Source organism: Trichechus manatus, unplaced genomic scaffold (genome assembly GCF_000243295.1).
Source record: "Trichechus manatus latirostris isolate Lorelei unplaced genomic scaffold, TriManLat1.0 scaffold00159, whole genome shotgun sequence".
In the NCBI taxonomy this organism is placed as follows: domain Eukaryota; kingdom Metazoa; phylum Chordata; class Mammalia; order Sirenia; family Trichechidae; genus Trichechus; species Trichechus manatus.
In genome coordinates this window covers 1,463,539-1,486,548 of record NW_004444095.1, presented here as the reverse complement: position 1 = coordinate 1,486,548, position 23,010 = coordinate 1,463,539, and the positions used below count along the sequence as shown (strand labels likewise).

General features: G+C 36.9%; 1 protein-coding gene across 1 annotated transcript in view; it reads left to right on the top strand.

The window, feature by feature from the left end:
• Nucleotides 1–23,010, top strand: part of DMD (dystrophin) — a 2,372,918-nt gene that overhangs the window by 1,853,465 nt on the left and 496,443 nt on the right. Inside the window, exon 55 of the mRNA XM_004386236.2 lies at nucleotides 12,587–12,776. Coding sequence (XP_004386293.1) covers nucleotides 12,587–12,776 — 190 coding nt within the window. The remainder of the gene's footprint in view (nucleotides 1–12,586; nucleotides 12,777–23,010) is intronic.

The window sequence follows — 23,010 nt, the reverse complement described above, 5'->3', positions numbered from 1 at the left end:
CATCAGCCTGAGACCAGAAGAACTAGATGGTGCCCGGCTACCACCAATGAATGTCCTGACAGGAAACACAACAGAGGGTCCCTGATGGAGCAGTAAAACGATGGGATGCAGAACTCAAATTCTAGTAAGAAGACCAGACTTAATGGTCTGATTAAGACTGGAGGCACCCCGGAAAGCATGGCCCTTGGTCTCTCCCTCACCCCAGAACTAAAACAATTTCCGAGGCCAACTCTTCAAACAGGGATTGGACTGGACTGTGGGACATAAAGTGATACTTGTGAAGAACGTGCCTCTTAGACAAGTAGATATAAGAGACCAAAGCGGCCGCTTCTGTCCAGAGGTGAGAGGGGAAGGTAGAGAGAGTAAGGAGCTGGTTGAATGTTCATGGGGAATCAGGGGCGGAGGGGAGGAGTGTGCTGTTGCAGAATGGGGTGAGCGGTTGGGGTCTCATAACAGTGTATGTTAAAAAAAAATTCTGTATGGGGGACTAACTTGAAATGTAAACCTCATTTAATTACAACAATAAAAAAAAAAAGAATGAGGGACACTGACCTTATTTTTAGAACATATGCCTAGTTTATAGTTGGTTTATTGATTTTAGTTCAATTTATTGAGTGTTGAATAAATTCCAGGAACTGTGGCATGAATCCTTGCCTTCAAGAAATTTACAATAAGTTGAGAGTGATAAACAAGAAAAATATAGGGACTATTTGTAAATGTTGTATTTATAAATAAGAGGATTCTTGAACCTAGATGAGGACCTCAGTATCATTCCTTTAGTGTTGTAGTTCCATTTGAAAAATAAATCCTTTTTAATGGCTGTTCTTTCTAAATTTTAATTGATTTTATGAACGACGATCAGTGTATTTCAGAATATCTAGTTCTTTCATATGCAGTTTTTTTTTTACCTCTAATAATTAAAAGTAAGAAAGCAAGGATCTTTAGATCTTAATTATTTTGATAATCACTTTTACTTAGCTCAAGCTATTTGTAATCCCACATCTTGTCTTGTAAATAATATCTGAGCCACTAAAATAAATTTAAATTAGAAGGGTAATTCTTTTAGAATCTCCCAAAACTTAGTCACTTTCAAAGATGAATTCATTTCCCAATTGGTCTTATAAAAATATATTTATTTTACTGTAAAATTTCTAGGATAGAAACATATGAGGTGTTTAATTTCTTCTTGGATATTTTAATGTAAAACATTTCCAAAAATATATAGACTTCCATATAATCTCTATATCATTAGCAAATATTTATTCAATTTCCATTATCAGAAGGCCACAACTCTATGTACTACAATTCTCTATTATTTCATTATAATAAAATATCTTATTACTGCCTGTAATACCCTCTTTTTGAGTAAGATCCTCAAGTCTACCTCCAGTCCAAAGATCAGTATATGTCTCTTAGATGGCAGCTGAAGATGATAAGCAAAGGAGTAATAATTTCTTTTGTCTCCAAACACATACCATGATTCTAATTTATATAATAAACAAAACAAAGGGCTTTTGAGAATAGTAGTATATTAATATTCATCATGTTTACCTCACAGAGAGATTGACAAGTCTACCTTGAGAGGTAATGTCTTATAGTAGAGTGTACTGGATTGGGTATTTCAAGTTTTGCCACTATTTTTGGAAACTCACCTAGCCTCCTTGACTATCGGTTTTCTCATCTGTAAAATGGGGATGTTAATAAGTACTTTCCCTATTGGCGTCATAAAACTTTTTGGAGTCAAAGGAGAAGACATATGTGGAAGAGCTTGAAAACTGAAGAGCATAGTCTTCATGCAAAATACTATAACAATAAATGTTGACGTTTTTAAAGAACTCTTTACAAATATGTATTATAAACCACTAAGAGAGTAAGGAACTGGGTAAAGAAGTTCACAAATATTTAGAAATCATAACCTGAAGCTCATATTAGGAATTATGAAACCATTAATACTTCCAAACTGAACTGTATTGTAAGTTAACTTAATCACCTGTTAATTTGATGCTTTTAATCATTTCTGTCACTTAAAGGAGCGCTGGTGGCACAGTGGTTAAGAGCTCAGCTAACCAAAATGTCGGCAGTCAAATCCACCAGCCAGCCACTCTTTGGAAACCCTATGGGGCAGTTCTACTCTGTCCTGTAGGATTGCTATGAGTCGGAATCAACTCGACAGCAAAGGGTTTCCTTTTAAAAGGAATCTGTTATGTGTTTGCCTTTTGGTCTTAGAAAATTGAACCAACTGCCTTGCTCTGTCTTCTAAATATTCTGTATCAATATCAAAGAATCTACTGTTCTGTTTTTTGTCTAAGTTATGGAGGATGAGAATACATGTTTGAAGACTTTTCAAGAGATGATCCTAGTTTCATCTTTTAAATTGGTTTATATGCTATTTTTCTTATATGCTTTTAGAAGATAGCTACTTTAATTTAGCTTATCATCATTAGGAAATATATTTTTTAATAAGATTAACACTACAAGCTAACAAATCAACTTAAAGATTCACATTATACAAATCGTTGAGAATTTATTTAGAGCAGAATTGTGTCCAACTATAAGCCCAACCTTAATCTGTATTCATCTGGAGATTAATAGAATTGCATTTTTTCTAAACATCTTTTATAGTTACGTAAAGGTCCAAGATAATATTCTGAGTTTCTGTATAGGAACCAAAGGCGTCTCTGGGTGGTACAAAAGCACTGAACTACTAACAGAAATATTGCCTGCTCAAACCCACCCAGAGGCACCTTGGAAAAAAGGCCTGGTGATCTGCTTCCAAAAGGCCACAGCTGTGAAAACTCTGTGGAGCACAGTTCTACTCTGCAACACATGGGGTCACCATGAGATGGAATCAACTTGACAGCAGTTTTTTTTTTTTTTTTTGGTTTTGTTTTTGTTGTTTACTGGATATGAACCAAATCAAATGTAATCAATTACTCCCAACACTATTTTTTTAAATCTCCCAAAATACTACCTTTTGGCATTCCATCAGTAGAAAAGAATAAAACTCAGATCTTAGGTTAGAGAGTATAAATGTTTTTGTTAACAATCCATGGTAGAGAAAAAATACATATATATGTCTTGAAAACTGTGTCTTTTCATAATATTGTGCACATTTCTTTCAAGAATTACATTTTCGCAGTGATTTATGACACGAAAACACAAATCAAATTAAATGAGTAATGAAAAGAACAGTAGAAAGTACATTTTTTTTTTACTGTTGTATCCTGATATTTTCTTTTTGGGAATGTCCCAATGGTTTTAGGAAAAGTATATAATTATGATACTTTCCTAATAATATTTTTTGAAATCACAATTTTAAAAATGTTCATAGGGTAAAAAAATGAGAGATAGAATGTATATTTAAAAATTCCTTTCATGATTGATGATGCCTATACTTTCTTACTATCTAAAGGTCAAGTCTAGGTGATAAAATTTTTACTAAAATGTCTTTATCACTGAAGGAAGTTTAAACAGCTTCAAAGCTACGGTTTATCTTTGTGCCAGTGTGTTGCTTCTACACATGTTAAAAAGTCATCCTGTGTTGTCTAGGGTGACCAAAGATGGGAATGAGTTTTCAGAGAATTAATCAGCAGTACTTTGGGAACATACAGGTCATGGTTTCCAATTAACTCCGGAGAGTTTGAATAATTTAGTACCAGACCTCAGGAGAGAGGGGATGAGAACCCCGTTAATTCATATGTCGGTGAACAGCACACCAGCAAATTTGCATTGAAAATGGATTTTTGTTTGTTTGTTTCATTTGAAGCAAAGACCAGCTAGATATTTTCCGCAATAATTGGGATAGGAGAATTTCCTTCTATGTGTGTGAGTTTGTGTGCGTGTGTGTGTTTTCTTAGGTGTAGGTATTTGTATATATCAATGACCCCGCTCATGGTAAAGTGACAAAAAGTTGTTTGTGCTACAAAATGAAGGCCAGGATTCAATGGCATAACCTTCTCTGTACTTTTTTTCTTTTCCTGTAATGAATATATCAGAGAGGAGTGGACACCAATATCTATCTTTAGAGTTAGAAAAACTTCTTGTCTAGGATGCAAGACTTGGGCTACAATCCTAGCTCTACCTCTCTGACTTGTGTGCGACCTTGTAAAAGTCATTACAGTTCTTTCAGAATCAATCTCTCCAACAGCAAAACAAAACCATTCATAACCTGTACCATCTATCTAAAAGATTTCTTATTTTTATGGAAATCAATTCAAAGAGGCAAACTTTTATTGAGCATCCATCACTGTACTTTCAGATAAAGCCCAGTTAGATTATCTACATTTCCTTCCAGAGGAAAAGGAAAAAAAAAATAATGTGTAAAGATACATTTATCACTTGTTAGGCAAATTGAGGTAGAAGTTAATGAATAAAGTGCGGTACATGTAGATGAAATCCAGATGGTGTAGAGCCTTAATCACATTGTAACTATAGTTATATGTTTATCTATCTGTTTTCTCTGCCATACTTGAATATGTTAATTTGAAAATCCATATCTTAGTGACTTTTTCCTTAGCAGCATCAAACATAGATCTTGATACATAATAGGTATGCAGTGGGCACATGGAAGATGAGTGAATGAGATGTTGTTAGGCATGGAAATACAGGATTGAAGCTGAAGCATGAGGTTTAGATTTGAGGATAATCAGTATAGAGTTTGAAGCCATTAGGAGGGAATGAAATGTCCAGTTGAAAGTATGGAAAGAAAAGAGAAGTGCACTGTAGGTACAAAAAAATTGGGAATGCCTTATAATGAGAGAATAATTCTATGTTTTAAAACATTTAAAGAGCAAAATAAATATATTTTAGCTTTGTTTTCTGTGCTGTACCTTAGAGTCTTCATCCCTCACCCTGTGGATAAATAACAAGTGTCAGTAGTTAAATTAAAAGGACAGGGTATCATTCCTAACTTTACAGTTGGATAACAGGAGAAAAGAGAAACGTCTTCTCATTGCCACAAACTTTCTGTAGTCATATTTCTAGGTAGACATTGCCCAAAGGCAGATAAAGCCACAGTCTTAAGAGTTGTTGTTAGAAAGGGAAATAATAGGATAGTAGTTTAGGCATTAATAAAGCCTTTTGCTTAGATTCATACTTCCATTAGTGCAAATTGCTAACACAGTTGCTAGAGATTAAAAAGAATCTTTTCTACAAAGCACCCTATATCCATAGGTAACAAAATTTTAGCTGCCCCTTGCAAATACTGAGGCAAGGTTATTTAAAAAAATAACTTTGTTGAAATGTAACTTATTTACCAGCAAACCAGTAGAGACTGTTATGGTTATGGAGAATTTGAACTTCAGGTTAACTCTGGTTCTATGAGTGATGTTTGATGTTGCAAAAAACTGTTTGGTCCTAACTGCAGGTGCTACTAAGATCTTCATTCACTCTGATCTACATCTAACAAAAAAGAAGCAAAATCATGGTCCTGTAATCCTTCTCCTAAAAAATATCCTAGCATGTGATAGTGGTTAAAATGCAAACAAACCAAGAAGGAAAGATTCTGAGTATTTTATTTGGTGACTCCATGATAACACCGGGGCACAGATGATGGAGGAGTTATTTAGTGGAAGACTGAGTGCTGTGAATTTTACCAATTTGTCACACTTACAGAAACACCTGGACAAAATAACTTCCATCTCATATCATGCCTTTTTTTCCCCAAAAATATTTAATGTGTTTATTTATTTTGTATAATATAATTATATATATATACATGTATATATGCACACATATCAAAAAACCAAACCCACTGCTGTCAAGTCAATTCCGACTCATAGCGACCCTGTAGGACAGAGTAGAACTGCCCCATAGGGTTTCCAAGGCTGTAAATATTTATGGATGCAGACTGCCACATCTTTCTCCCAACGAGCAGCTGGTGGGTTCAAACCACCAACCTTTCAGTTAACAGCCGAGCACTTAACCACTGCCCACCAGGGTTCCTTGCACACACGTACTCTAAACCCAAAAACCACTGCCGGTGAGTCGATTCCGACTCATAGCGACCCTGTATGACACAGTAGAGCTTCCTCATAGGGTTTCCAAGGAGCAGCTGGTGGATTCGTACTGCCAACCTTTTGGTTGGCAGCTGAGCTCTTAACCACTGTGCCACCAAGGCTCCGCACACACATATACATGTATATAATTACCAAAAAAACCAAGCCCGTTGCCACTGAGTCAATTCTGAGTCATAGCGACCATATAGGACAGAATAGAACTGTCCCGTAGGGTTTCCAAAGAGTGGCAGGTGGATTCAAACTGCCAACCTTTTGGTTAGCAGCTGAGCTCTTAACCACTTCGCCACCAGGGCTCCTGTATATAATTATAATTAATGATGCTTATAATCCTTCAGTGCAGTGCACTGATAAATATTCATGCATCTAATAGTGGAATAGTGTATATACGTTAAGGAAGCTCTTCAGCCTTACCTTTGGAAAGTATTAGCTCCTCTTGCCTTTCTCTTTTACTTTTTATGTATTAGATTGAGCCAGCAATGGGTGATATTCAACGTAATAGAAAATCTGTAGTCTTAGAGATATGTCCAGAGATACCATGATGTGTGTATGTGCGTGTGTTTTGTGACAGGTCATAGTATTACTTATCTGATTGCCTCATTGCTAATCAGTTCTCAAAAAGACAGTGGAGATGCTGAACACATGCTTTCTGTGATTTTTCCCCTTTATTTGAATTACATCTGGATAGGCACCTTCTTGGACAGGTGAAGGGCTATACTTAGCTTTATAGGTCCAGCACTTTGCCCCCTCAGTAGATTCTTGCTTTTAACCAGGAAGAGGCTGTAACTGATGAGAATGCAAATCTGCGTTATCTGTAGATCTCCTTAAAGGGCAACCAAAGGTTGACGATTGATGAGTGTGAGAATGCGCCATCCTTTCCCCTTTTGAAGCCACATCCTTTCCAAGTATATTTCTCCACACGCATTTTTTTAAAATCTTTGTTTAGCATGACAATTCGGCAGGTCAGGTCCCCCAGAAAGCAGATCCTGAGAAAGCAATTAATGTCCAGGCAATTTATTGGCAAGTGCTTTAGGGATTAAAACCTGTGACGGCAGAAAAGAGAAGGAGGCAGGATAGGGCAGAAGGAGAAACTCAGCTACTATGCAGTGGCAGCCACAACATCCCCGCTGTACGAGGAGCTCTGACGTGTGAAGCTAGGGTTGTAGTTGTTGTGTGCCATCGAGTCAATTCCAACTCATAGCGACCCTACGCTCTTCAGAATTATCCTGAGTTGGAGCAAGGGAGCCAGGCTTTTATAGCCCCAACATTAACTAGTCACCCATGCAGCCTGCCTCGGAAGGAGGGGACTGCATTAAGCAGGTCTTTTTATCTGAGGCCAATTCTCAAAAAGGGCTGACGGCTGAGGGCTGTCAGCCAGCAGCATTCCCGGCAACTGGGTAAGAAGTATTTCAGTCTTAAACAGGGGTCTGGGCAGCCCAGCACAGCCACCCCTACAATAGTTCTCAAAGTTTGGTCGCCAGCAGCAGTGATTCTCAAACTTTAGCAAATACGGTGAAACCTATGAAAGTCGGAAGCTGTGTAAGGCGGAAACCGGTCAGAGAAGGAAAATGCAAATATTTTCCACTAATAGAGAGCGATAGACAAATGCTAAGAATCCACCCTGTCCAAGGCAGAAAACTTTCGAAATCCAGAAAAACAAGGAAGTCTGGTCAAGTTCTGACTCACACAGGTTTCAGTGTATCAGAATCCCCTGGATGGCTTGTTAAAATGCAGCTTGCTGGACGCCACCCTCAGAGTTTCTGATTTAGTATGGCTGGTGTCTTAGTCATCTAGTGCTGTTATAATAGAAATACCACAAATGGATGGCTTTTAACAAAGAGAAATTTATTCTCTCACAGTCTAGTAGGCTACAAGTCCAAATTCAGGGCTACAGCTCCAGGGGAAGGCTTTCTCTCTCTGTCAACTCTGGAGAACGGTCTTTGTCTTCCCTTGGTCTGGGAGCTTCTCTGCACAGGAACATCAGGTCCAAAGGATACGCTCTGCTCCCGGCACTGCTTTCTTGATGGTATGAGGTTCCCATGTGTCTGTGCTCACTTCTCACTTTTATACCTCAAAAGAGATTGACTTAAGACACTATCTAATCTTATAGACCTCATCAGTATAACTGCTGATAATCCATTTTATTAGATCATAGTGATTGAATTTACAACACATAAAGAAATCACATCAGATTACAAAATGGTACACAATCATACAATACTGGAAATCATGACCCAGCCAAGTTGACAGATATTTGGGGGGGACACAACTCAATCCATGACAGCTGGGATGGGGCCTGAGAATTTACATTTTTACTTCTAATCCATGGACCACATCATCCTTTATTTACATATTTAGAATGGTATATGGTGCCCTTATGAACAGAATGAAAACCTTTGAAAATCAACATACCATTCGCTACTCCATCAAATTATCAACAATTTGTACGTTATTAAGCTGGAATAACTGATTATTAAACTTCGTTATTTAAAAATCAGTTAACCAATACAGCAGATTGTATTTGTAAAGCATAATTTCTATTTCTAATATCTGCTCATTGTTACTTTTAAAGTTCAGCCAGATTTTCTCCAGGGTATACAATTTGATAAACTGGACAAAAAACAAACACCCAACCCACTGCCATCGAGTTGATTCTAACTCATAGCGATCCTGTAGGACAGAGTTGAACTGCCCCACAGGGTCTCCAAGGCTGTCATCTTTAAGGCGGCAGACTGCCGCATCTTTCTCCCACTGAGCAGCTGGTGGGTTCAAACAGCTGACCTTCCGGTTAGCAGCCGAGCGCTTAACCACTGCACCACCAGGGCTCCTCAAACTGGGCAAAGTAATTTTAAAAAACTGGGCAAAGGAATTAAAAAACAACAACAACCTATGTTCAAGCCCTCTAAGACCTTTAGCTTTGTTCTAAGACTATTTTTTATGATTCTCATTATTTCTGCATTTTTTATTTATCATATAAATCATTTAAAGCCTATTTTTAAGGAAAATTAAAAACTATGAGTAACGTTTAGAGCTATTTTGAATGCACAGATTTGGAAATTACGTGCCCTTGACTCATTTCTAGTCTAGACTTGGCACAATTAAAATTTAGGAATTCAATGTACATACACGGAGCCCAAGAGAAGGGATGTTGTCTTAAAACTCCCACACAAGCAGGAAACAACAAGCTCACCTATGATCAAAGAGGCCTGTAAAGGAGCTCATTTGAAAAGATTTTCTGTTGTTACTGCCATTGGATTTGTTTAAGTATTTTCCAAATTAGAAAATATTCAGCCTGATGTTGTCAATATTTCAGACCGCAAGGGGATCGTTTAGGAAAACAGTGCCTCGGCTGTCCTGAAAGAGTTACTGCTCTTCCCTAAGGGCCTAATTTACAAAGCAGCAGACTCACTGGTAGGATTTGACTGAAAATTTCATTGTCTCAGTAGAACCCTTTCATCTGATTTATGTGCATTGCATTTTACAAATAACTCTTGGAAAGTTATTTACTAGTTCCTTGCTCTGCAAGCAGAGGGTAAGTGGCGTTTCTAGCTTATGGATAGAGGAACAAGGATGCATCAAGTGTAGCTCATCATGAAGATGAAGCTGATAATAAAACGCACAATATCTAATTCTCTAAGCTTTACTCTGCCATAGGAGAGTTTTGTATTGCCTTTTTATGTTGTGTGAAATTGGAGTACGTTAGAAAATATGTCAATGTCCAATCCTGCATTTGTCTTCTGGAATCTGACAGTTTCTTTCTATCTGAGATTTTGGCCTGGAGATGGATTAAGTCTCAGTGATTTTGAACACCGAAGCCAACCAAGAAACATTAGCGTGAACTGGATGAAACTGCCGTGTTTGTAGGTCAGAGCGGTCAAATGTCAGCGGTTTTACATGGTCCAACCTGTACATTTTATGCCCGATTATAACAATAAGATTCTCAGTGCTGTTGAAATGGTTCTGAATTTTAAAAAACATAACAATAATAATAAAAAGTAGATAAATAAATAACGATTTTTCTATTTCTCTCTGCATTGGTAGTTTACCTGAAAATTAGATAAGCAGGGGGCCAGCAGTCCAGGCTCATCCTTGAACTACATGAGGTTTAACTTCTTTCCCCAACCAGAACACTCCACTACCTTTCAGCTGTGCAGTATTAGAGTTTATTTGGGAGTTGATAAATAGCATAGTGCAATGCTTACTTTTTTCCAATAGCTGCATCCTCATAAACCTATTCTACCCTCCACCAGTTAATGCAGACAGAAGATTTTTATCCAGTATGAGCACAGAAACTACACTGTGGAGGACTGTGTGCTCAGCAAAAACCTCACCCATGATGAATAAACAGCTCTTCCGGGGGCTTTGCTGCCGCTGGCTTGGCAGGAGTTGTTTATTGCCTGGTTTGCACATCCCATGATAAAGTTGCTGCTGAAATAAATTGCAGTTTTGCATAATTATTGACAATCACATCTTAACAAGCAGTGTGTACCATATTCAAGTGTTCAATTTTTTTAAATCCATTTTTAGCTTATGTTTAATCCCAGCAAGTGTTTGTGTAGTAATAGAAGGCAAATAAGGCATTTAAATAAAGTACTAATTTCCTCATTGCAGAGAAAATTTACCTGAATCTTTTTAGATGGGACTGTTACAGCTTAAGGCAATTTTTCCTCCCGAGTTATTATTATGTAGATGTTTGCTGAGGGCATATGTGTGTATATCTGAAATATGTGTATTAGATGTATTATCAGAAAATATAATTAAATTTTCTTCTAGATTTTTGTTTCATTAATGAATTTGGTTCATCTCCTCTAAAAGACTAGAGGAATAGGATAATGGGGTAGAAAGGGAGAGAACTAACATTTTGGAGTAACTATAATACATAAAGGGCCCCCGGGTGGTGCAAACGGTTAATGCCCTGGGCTCAGTGTCATCACTAAGGTTGGTGTCGCCCAGTGTGGTAACACATGGTGTTACCCCCCCATGCTAATTACCACAATATTGTAGCTTAAACACCAGAAAATTTCACAAAATCAGCGACTGTAAAAACAGTGGCAGCAACAAAAACAACAGCACGTCCTTGCAGTGCTTGCAGAATAAACCACGTGATTGCAAACGTCATTGTAATTGGGTAATAATGACAGGTCTGACGGAGCGCATTAGAAGGTTCAAAAAGTAAATCTGCATAGAGTTTTAGCCTTGTAGGTATACTGATATATGTAAGCTGGGCCTATGAAAAACATTTTTGTTGTTTTAACTACAGGGATAGTTTTATAAAAAATAATAAATTTCTGCTGAAACATTTCCCAAAATTTTATAGAGGGTCATTTTGGTGTCACCTCCTCTAGCAGTGTTACCCAGTGTGGTCTGCACCCCCCGCACTCTCCCAGTGATGCCACTGCCTAAGCTCGTGTTCAAGTCCACCCAGAGGCACTTCTGAAGAAAAGCCTGACAATCTACTTCTGAAAAATCAGCCATTGAAAACTCTATGGAGCACAGTTCTACTGTGACACACACAACATCTCCATGAGTTGGAACTGACTTGATGGCAACCATATATATATATAATATATATATAATAATATACATAATTATAATATAATTATAATTATAATATAATATAATAATATATATTATATATATATATAAAATATGCAAGGTGCTCAACTTTAGATGCATTTTTGTATTTTAATTCTCTTCACAGCAATATGCATCGCAGACGAGAAACCGAGAAGTGAAAGTAGTTAAGTAACTTACCGTATCACCCAACTAGTAAGCGACATTGGTATTTGAACCTGTATCTGTCTAGATCTTAAGGCTATCATTTCTCCATTTTCCCTAAAAATTTTCTTTTGGAAAATATTCTCAGTTCTATCACCATCAGGTAATGAAAGCCAACACAATAGTTATAAGAAACCAGTGGCATACAAAATGACATGTTACACAGTGGTTCCAATGAAATATGTTCTTCTTCTACTTGTTAGTCTTTTTTGTTCTCCTTTGCCCTCTAATCCCCTTCTTTTTTTTTCCTCCAGTGTTTGACTTTCCACCCTAGATTCGTATTTTCTTGACTTTTCTCTTTGCCTTCCTAGTCCTTGTTTCCTGCCTCAGGGTGACATCAAAAATAAGCATAGTGTGGGAATTTTAGGGCTTTACCTATAAAGGTTAGCTTAAACTTTCACAGCATATTAGAATAAGCTTTCAAAATCGATCAGCAAAAACCAGAACACTAAAAAATGATATTTTATGAAAGTCCATATATAAACTTTCAAAAGTCCAAAATTCTAGCTATATATATATCTTTTTTGTGGAGGAGGAGGTATAGAAATCTGCAATTATCATTAGTTGTTTAATAGATACTCCGGCATGCCTTGCCCGATGCAGAAGCCTAAGTAGAAATGAAGGTAAATGAACTGCAAAGTGTTCTAATTGTTGCTGTTGCTGCTCTTAAGAGGAGTTTGTTGAGATCTTACAGTTTTGTTCTTCCATCTTTATTTGCTCTTTTCATGGAGTTCATTCAGTACACCATTCTGATACTTGAGGAGAATTGCATCTGGATGTTTGTTCCTTTTCAGAGTGAGCGAGCAAGAGGCTGCTTTGGAAGAAACTCAGAAATTACTGCAACAGTTCCCCCTGGACTTGGAGAAGTTTCTTGCCTGGCTTACAGAAGCTGAGACAACTGCCAACGTCCTGCAAGATGCCACTCATAAGGAGAGGCTTCTAGAAGACTCCAAGGGAGTAAGAGAGTTGATGAAACAATGGCAAGTAAGTAAAGCGTTTCCACTTTAGCATTCTTGTGAATCCAACTGAACAATTCTTGGCATTTGTAGTATTTGCACTTCTAAACGCTGGGGACAATATGAGATAGTTGTTTTATATGGCTTACTAGGTATAAGCATTTGGGCAAGGAGGAGAAGGGCAGAGAGAGAAGGAAAAGTCATTTATTTATTTCATTTTACGGCCTGATCATCTAAAAAAGTACATATTTTTGACAAGAAAAACTTGCATATAAAAACCAGAGCTTTGGTCAAGAAGCAGTGTTGCTCAGCCCGAGAAATAAGTTAGGGATTGGTTTATTAAACTGAAAAAAAAAAATGCCGTTTCTGAGTGTTTATTTAATATTTTACAGGGAAAGCATCTGTATGAATTGTCTGTTTTATTTAGCGTTGTTAACTGAATCAGTTTGCCTTCATTACTTTCAAATACCTTTTAAAATGTTAATCTGGCATTCTGTAGCTTTCTTCCTAACATGATCTGTGAAAGTAAAAATGAGATGGCTAAATTTGTCATAGTTAATGATCATACAATTTGCAGACAATTGTTTTTCCTAGAAACAAAAACTATTGCTCTCAAGTTCCCTATGCATAAACAATGGAAACAGAACTGTAGGGTAGTTTTGTTTTAATGGAGTCTTGGTGAGAATCATATTCGACAGTTAAGGAGGCTCTTTAAATTTATTCTCAATACCTGATATAATTTTTCTGAACTATTAGGGAGTTTTGATATGTGCACTCGTAGGTAATTGATTTTTGTGTTTTAATATAAGAATTTTACTAGTACTTCGAATGAAATATGGAGGGCTGGAATCATATTATCAATTTTTTGGACTAGTTTCATTTTTTTTTGCTATGTTTAATTTATGATGAAAAAAGCGATCGATCTTAAGTTGAAAAATAATTGCAAAATCAAATTGTAATAAGCAAAGGTTCTTTTCCTTCCTCTTCTTCTCCCCTCCTCCTTGTTGTTGTTATTTTCCTTCTCCTTTTTTTTTCTGTTTTGATATGACGTTTGTTTTACTCTAGTACTCCTCTGCATAGAGAAGATGACAGTGGCAATTTAAAGCTTCCTCTTGAGTTTATTATTCTTGCTTTATCATCCTCCTCTGATCCCACTTGTTCCTCCATAATGTGTGTTGAGTCAGTCTTCTCATTTGGAGGTAGTTTGTTGTTAACAATACCCGACTTTATCCTTGAAGATATCTTCTGTAGCTTGCGATAGAATGCAAAAGCAAGGCACATTTAGATTTTTGATCACTATTAGATGAATAGTTATACAATGTACTGCTGTAACTTATTTTCCCGATGATATTTCATATTTAAAATTTTATTTCATCCTGTAAGTACATATAAAACCACCCTAGAGTTTTTTAAAAAATATAAGGGGTTCACATTTTCTCATCAACTATCTTAAAGGAATAGTAAAATGTTGATTATGTGGATATTTTTAGCACATTACCTTGAAAAAAATAATAATCAAACAACTAAAAAATAATTTGATATCAGCAGTTGAATAAAAACATCCACTAAAATAGTGTAAGTCTAGTTGAGGTCTACATCCCTCTATCTCATATGCATTTTATATTTATATCTGCAGTACTGTGTAATGAAAATTCATATTTAAATTCCTAATGCTAAGAGACTGCAAGATTCTGAATCATTAAAGAAAAAAAAAATCACCATGTTCCCTAACTATATTTCCTATGGAAGAGTGGAGAGTAAACTACATTTTACGTTTAGATTTCTGATCTCTTTCAAAACCAGAGATTATACTGAGAAAAATTCTTAGCTTATGCTATGATATTCATAAAAATGTTATTCCTTTTTCAAAGCTCCCTTAGACTTCCTGAAAACCTTGGGGATGTCCTTTTCTCCTTAGCTATGGTAGGACTAACTAAGAATTCAAAACTATTTAAAAACAGAGACAATTTTCTCATTCCCTCATAGTCAATATTGTGTTTTTCTAAAATTCCAGTTGCCTGAGGTTTACACATTTTATAGATAGGAATGACATTTATAGCCGGCTCTGAATTTTAGTTAGATAGCTGAATAGTGGTTCTTTGATGAAAGATGTGGAGATGTCATGGTAAAAACTGTACTACTGCAACTATCAATTATTGTTAGTGATACATTTCAACTGTTAGAATTGAATCAAGGTACTGGTGTTTAAAAGCATCAAATGGAAATGCCAAGCTTGAGAGTAAATAAAACCAGCATACCTTTGGCGATTACATGCAATTTCAGTATTTCAGCTAAATGCAAGTGTTTGCTTTCTTCCCTCTGAGTATGAATTTTTATTGTGAACAAAAGGAATTTTCTATAATAAGTATGAAAGAAAAAAAGTGTAAGGTATGCCTTTTCACTTCTTTGAAGAAGGTGGTAGGATTGTATTCATTGTTTGATTCATGCTGTGTAGCAAGAACAGTTCTTACGTATTAAAAAAGAAAACTCCAAATGCCTATCCAGGGCAGCAGCTCTTCCAAGAGTTCAATATATCTGTCTACCACAAAGTAGTGATGTTTTACTTTAAACCAGTGGTGCTGAAAGGAGTGATGGGGTGAAAACCTTCACAAAATATCTCTTTCTCTTTGACTGTCAATCAGTTGTTCTATATAGAGAGATCCTAGCTCTTGCTAAACTACCTATCACTCTTTGTTTATCATCCATGTCATAGGATGTTTACTTTTCCCAGCAATAATCATAATTCATGGGTTCTACAAGCATACATATGGTGACAGTGGTAAAATTCTCACTTTTCATGCGGGAGACCTGGGTTCGATTCTTAGCTAATGCACCTCATGCACAGCCACGAACCATCTGTCATTGGAGGCTTGCATGTTGCTATGACGCTGAAGAGGTTTCAGCAGAGCTTCCAGACTAAGATGGACTAGAAGAAAAGTCTGATGATCTACTGCTGAAAAACAGCTAACGAAAACTGTATGGATCACAACAGTCAGATCAAGCAATTGATCATGGGGATGGTGCAGAACCGGGCAGCATTTCATTCTGTTGTGCTTCGGGTCAGTGTGAGAGTGGGAGGCCAACTCGGGCAGCTAGCAACAACAACAACAAGCATATATGTATTATTAAGCATATGCTTCCTGAATGGAATTAACCTGATTAATTCCACTCTGAAGCCATTAGAATTTTCCCTTCATATTAAAAAAACATGTTACTTTCCTTACTAAAAGCAAGGACATTATAGTTATCCTTGCACTTCAGGATGAGGGGATTTTTCTTATAAATGTTGTTATTTCTGATAGTCTAACTGGAATTTTTAAGCCTATATATTTATAGAACACCATATACAGCCCTGAGGGATGATGTCTTGGGAATTTTTAAGTTGCAAATTTATCCTTAAAATGAAAAGCTGTTATTTATAATTGAATCAGATTCTTCCTGTGTCCAAATCATTTCCTGCTTTGGGCCTAAGACAGTTGATAAATATGTTCATGGGTCCAAGTTTTAACACAGAACCATAAGTAGCTAACTGAAAATGGAAAGACTGCATCTTTACTAATATTTCACAAGAATTTCACAAATCTTACTAATTCTCTAAGCATCCCTAAGAGATCATTGTAATCTCAACTTCTAAAGAAGGTGTGCGTTTGCAGGGGGTGAGTCATGGTCATAAAGGTGATATAATTAAGAACTTTTTCCGCAGAAAGAGGAAACTAATGAATGGTTAATATATGAGATCTCTTTATCTCTGATTTGGGTCAGGTCTCAGACCATATCTCTCAACTCAGTAAGTTCTCTAAACCTTTGTTTTTTTTTTGAACCCATGTCTCCTCCCAACCCCTTCCCATTATAAAAATTCTCTTCTATTAAACAAAAGCCTTCCAGAGAGACAAGTTTGATAAACTTTGAACTATATATCTGTATACACCTGTAAATTGATTAAGATATCTTAGATTTCTAATATAAGATTCTTGAATTTGGGGAAGTAACTTCATTGTTTCTCAAAAAATCTTGGCCCATTGGTTAAGTCCCAAGGAAGAGGGAAGAATGCAATATAAGCAGCCCAATTAGTATCATGAATAAATAGGATTGTCATATTTTCTGAAACATCTCAGAATAGAAAAGTAGTCTAAGAATCTCTAATTCTAAAGAAATGAAACTTTGTATATTCCTTTCTGTTGGTGTAGTTTGAATTGATTTTTATATGTATTTTTTTTAACCTTTCTATTTTGATTAGTATCTAAAGAGTAAAGTGAATCTTGATATTTTTCTTTTACCCAGTGATCAATGCCTACTTATCTGGACTTTTAAAACTTTTATATGTATTAAATTCCAGACAACTTTGATTAATTCAGCAAATCTTTATTAAACACCTGTCTGGTGTCTAGCATGTTATTAGAACTAACAATACAAATATGAATAGAACGATGCTTTTCAAACACAGGTCAGACCCAGTACTGTGTTGTGCAATCAATTTAATGAGCAGCAAGCAACGTTTTTTACATAGAAAGGAATAGACTAGAATGGGAATGGAAGGGAAGGGAAGGAAAGAGAAAGGAAAATGACAAATTCTGTAACTCTTAAGGAAGCGTCAGTATTGTTTTGTGAAACTTTGATTTCGGCTGTGTTCATATGTATGTTTGCACGTGTGTGTGTGTGTGTGTGTGTGTGTACACATATTCTGGGTCACTATGTAACATATATTAAAAAGGCTTTTTACTGGGACATGATTTCTGCCTTTGAGAGGCTCATATACCAGAGGTGAAGATAGACACATTAAGACAAAATTATAGTACTGTGATGAGTATTATAGCAGAGGGCGAGACAGGGTCTAGTAAAAACAGGAGGATTAAGCTAAGCCCACCAGGGAGGCAAGAGAACTCACCTAGAAGAGTGATTTTCAGCCTTGTTTGTGTATTGGAATCATTTGGAGAGCTTTTAACAATGCCAATCCCTGGGTTTTGCCCCCCAGAGATTCAGATTTAATTGATCTTCAGTGTGGCCTGGACATGATTCTCATGTGCAGCCAAGGTGGGAACCCCTGTTTAGAGAGAGTCACATTAGAAGAATTTGTTAGGAGTTAGCCAGGTACACAGGGTTGAAAAGAACATTGTTCGCAAAGGAAAAAGCATATCCACAGGCCTGAGCAGTGTGGCAGTTTGAGAATCTGCAGGTATTTCTCTATGGCTGGAGTGTGGTTTTTATAAGAACTGAGACTGGAAAGATCAGCTGGGACTAAATTATGTAGAAAGACAGCATGGCATGGTAGACAGAGTATGAGCCTTGTAGGCAGAAAGATCGCTTATTTCACCATTTATTGCCTTGTTGCCTAACCTCTGAGTCTCCATTACACTCTTCTATTCAATGGGTGGAGCCCAGGTGGCATAGTGGTTAAGAGCTTGGCTGCTAACCAAAAGGTTGGCAGTTCAAATCCACCAGGCACTCCTTGGAAACCCTATGGGGCAGTTCTACTCTGTCCTATAGGGTCCCTGTGAGTCGGAATTGACTTGCTGACAATGGGTTTGTTTTGTTTTTTTAATTCAATGGGTAAAATATTTCACAGGATTTTGAGGGTTAAATGATGGGGTGGATGTAAAATGCCCAACAGAGGGGCACAGTGTTGGATTCAGAGGACTCTAAGTATAAGCTGTCTTTCCCTCCTCCTTGCCACCTATCTTGAAGAGTTTGGACATTGCCTGTAGTCTTGGGAAAATCATAGCATAGTTTTAAGCAAGAAAATGGAAATAACTAGACTTATATTTTTGAAAGAGCACTCTGGTGGCCATGAGGGGAATGAACTGGAGACATATGAGACCATGCAGGGACACCAATTAGAAAGTTACTTCTGTAATATTCCAAGAGATGATATTTAAGGGGATGAGGTTGAACAAATGAAACAGATGTATGAACTATTTGGAAGTAAAATCAACATTGTGATGTATTGTATGGGAGGCAGAGGTGAGGAGAGAATATGAGCTAAAATGAGGAGTCACTGCCTGCTTTCCACTTTGCATGACTGAGTAAAGAATGGTACCTTCACGGAGTTGCAGAATTCAAAAGAACAAACAGTTGTGGTGAGGGAGATCAGGAGTGTGGTTGGTTTTGAAGTGCCTGTGAGTAATAGAGATGAGAATATCACCTCTCATGAAGTTTAAGAGAAAGATCTGGATTGAAGATAGATAAATGAAGGATATAAACACGAAAGCCATAGAAACAAATAACATTATGCACAAATCCAAGGAGCCCTGGTGGCACAACAGTTAAACACTAGGCTGCTAACCGAAAGGTTAATGGTTCGAACCCACTCAGCAGCAACGTGGGAGAAAGACCTGGCAATCTGCTTCCTTAAAGACTATTGCCTGGGGTCATTATGAGTCAAAATCAACTCAATGGCACCTAACAACAACACACAAATCCATGTCATTGTCACTTGAATTTCCCCATGGTTCGCTCAGAAATACACCTAAATGTCAGCAAAATATTACTTACTGTAGCACAGAATTGGTCTTAAGTGATGCCATTATTCAAGGGGACATAGTTATGGGGACCCTCTTAGTGGTTGAACTGTGAAAAAAGGCAAAGAATTAATAAAGCTCTTACAGTAGAAAAAGTAGAAATATCTGGGTAATGACACAGTTTCCTGGGTGGCACAGACGGTTAAGCCCTCAGCTACTAACGGAAAGGTCAGCGATTTGAACCCACCCAGAGGCGCCCGGGATGACAGGCCTTGTGAGCTGCTTCTGAAAGACCACAGCCTTGAAAACCCTATGGAGCTGGTCTAATCTGCACATAAGGGGTCACCATGAGACGGAATTGACTTGAAGGCAGCTAACAACAAAAACAACATTTGAGTAATGTATCCAACATCTTGGAAAACTCTTTCCAATTAGTTTCTTTTCTCATTCAACTGGGGAAATTTTATTCTTAATTTTATTCTCATATACCAGAAAAAAAACCAAACCCGTTTCCATCGAGTCCATTCCGACTCATAGTGACCCTACTATAAAAAGGCCATCCACATTCACAGCACTATGGACTGTAGTACTCAGGAATAAAGGATTCAAGAGTGACACGTTTGTCTTCTTACTGTATTCAGTACTTTATTATGCTTCAGTTATGGACTCTGAAATCCCTGTATCATAGAGAGAATCCAAAAGGAAAGAATGAAAATAATTAAAAGTTTAGAAAAAGAAATCAAGGAGGACAAATATTCAGGACTGGTTTTTTATCCCCTAAAGAAAGGAAACCTAAATACAGACAATGATAAGAATCCTCTTGGGTTTTTTTTTTTTTTTTTTTGGTCCAATGATGAAATAATAAACAATTACCTCAATTTAATGTAATACGTGTTTAGATTAGTCACTTGATTGTAAGAGTTATGACATTCTGGACAATGTTATCATGGTCTCTTTCACATTTAAATATGTTAGTCAAATGTACGGAAAACTTTGGAACTTACTTTCTGGATATTGCCACTGCAGGAAGCAATTATCTGGAACAATACAAGGGAAGTACTAAATTGAATAATTTCATAATTCAGTTATTGGATTCTGTAACTGTATATCCACAAACCAAAGGGAAGGCCCACGTTTGTAAGAAGACAGTGTGCATACTGAAAAGTCAATTTTGATAGCCCCTAATAACCATTGTCTTTTATTCCTTGCAGAGCTTTTGTGAGGATTTTATGAGGTAATAAATATAAAAGCACTTTGAAAAAGCTTTCTTCAAGTGAAAGATCCTTATTAATGTTATGAATTACCATTAGACAAAAGTCAAACTGGAGATATACATCTAATACTGTACTCTTCAAAAAATCAGTGGATCCAAGTTATATTAATTAATAATGAGAATAATAATGATAACTAAATTTTTCATTTTTATCATGGGCAAAGTGTTTTTACTTTCATTTTCTCACTGAAAACCTCTGGTCTGAGTACTATTATTATTTCCATTTTCATTTGAGGAGGGTAACATTAGAGAAGTTAAATAACTTAGTTGTTACTACTTTCTTGAAAATCAACTAATTTGAGTTTTATCACACCAGGTTATAAGAGCAAAAAAAACCCAACCCGCTGCAATCGAGTAGATTCTGACTCTTAGCAACCCTATAGAACCCTATAGAACAGAGTCGAACTGCCCCATAGGGTTTCCAAGGAGCGGCTAGTGGATTCGAACTGCAGACCTTTTGGTTAGCAGCTAAATGCTTAACCACTGCACCACCAGGGCCATTATGTAAAAGAAAAGCCTATCACAAAATTTTTTAGTTCTCTGGGCTTTATAATATATTTATTCAATTATTAGGATAAAAAAAAACAAACCCATTGCCATTGAGTCGATTCCAACTCCTAGCGACCCTATGGGACAGAGTAGAACTGCCTCATAGGATTTCCAAGGAGCGGCTGGTAGATTCAAACAGCCGTAGGAGCCGTAGCTCTTAACCATTACACCACAAGGGTTTCCAATTATTGGGATAGGTAATAATAATAACTAACATTTTTTTTGAATACTTACTATGTGACAGGCAGACTAAGTGCTTTGCTTGCGTGATACATTACCATCATACCCTTTTTACAAATGAGAAAAACTGGAGCTTTGAGTGGTTGAGTAACTTCTTTTAAGGTCACACAAATTAAGGTCAGTGTTTGAACCTAAATCTAACCTTCTTCAATCCTATTGTCCTACCCATTTCTCTATACTGGCTCAACATTCCAAGCAAAGACCCAAGATAACCACAAGCAAGTTGCAAATCATTCACTTAATAAGAATTTATTGGTGAATAGAAATATTTCCACTTCTTATACAACCATTCTTCCTTAACAGTTCTTCTGTCTGGTTTCTATGTCTACTTCTCAACTGATACATTTCTCTATGAAACTACCACAGTTGCCAAATGCAATGGCTTTTACAAAATCCTCATTGCCCTAGAAATCGTTGCATAGTTTGTTATTACTGTCCACACCAATACTATGAAAAATGTCTTCCTTTTAACGGCTGGGGTGCTGTCTAGTATTTATTGTCTCCCTATGACTCTAACCACGCATACCTCCTTTCTTTCCCTTAAGTTCTATTTTAGGTTCCTTTTTTCTGTTTTAATTAGTCCTTCTCTCTGCATTCAATAGTCAACCAATAGTTACTGAGTAGCGGTTATGTGCTAGGCATTACACTGGAAACAGTTTCTGCCCATCTTTTTAATCCAGTGATTTGAACATTTTTATCTCTTTCCAGTATCCGCCCCACATTTCTCACTCTATGTGAGACATTTGAGTAGCACAGACTTCATAAACTCAATATGACTCAAGTAGGCCATATCTTTTTTACCAAGTCTATATCTTCTTCCTGCTATTCATCTTTTCAGTCAGAGAGATTTCAAACCACTGTCATTTCTACATCTTCTTTTCACTTGCCCCACTTTCTAGTTCATTTTCAAGATCTGTTGATTTTATCTTCATAATCCTTTTCACCCATTTCTTTCTTGCTACTTATTTAATTCAGCCTCTTAAATTGCCTTTTACTTCCCTCCAAACATTCTTCCCACGCCATTGCTCCAATCCAATCTACAGGTTGCCATTTCAAATTAAGTTTACTAATGCATAACTTTTGGACATGTTATCTGGAGGGACCAGTCCCTGGAGAAGGGCATCATGCTTCATAGAGGGTCAGCAAAAAAAAGGAAGACCCTTAACGAGATGGATTGACACAGTGGCTGCAACAATGGGCTCAAACATAGAAACAGTTGTGAGGATGATACAGGACCAGGCAGCATTTCATTCTGTTATACATACAGTCGCTATCAGTTGGAACCATCTTGATGGCACCTAACAACAGCAAAAACATTGCATAGCTTAGCTTATAACTAGAATATAAATTCTTTGAGGGCAGGGATTTCATTTACTTTATCCACTTACATATTCACAGTACATGGTAGGTACTTGATAGATACTTGTCAAATGAATGAATGAATAAAATGACTCCCCTATTCAAACATCTTTTATGACTTCTCAAAGGCATCAGAATATTCTACAAACTCCTTCACATGGCCCTCCAGAACCGGCCCCCAAACTCAACTTCCAATCTTATTTCTTATTTTCCCCTCCACACACTCTCAACTCCTACCAAAATGAACAGCAAGCCAGCCCAATTTTGTGTCTTTTTCCCTTGGATTCCTTTTTTTTTTCCCCACCTCAGCTTACCCAGATGCTACCTACTTTTCAAGGAAAGCCTTATTCAGATCTTCCCTTTTCCCTGAGCCTCACAGCTAGAAG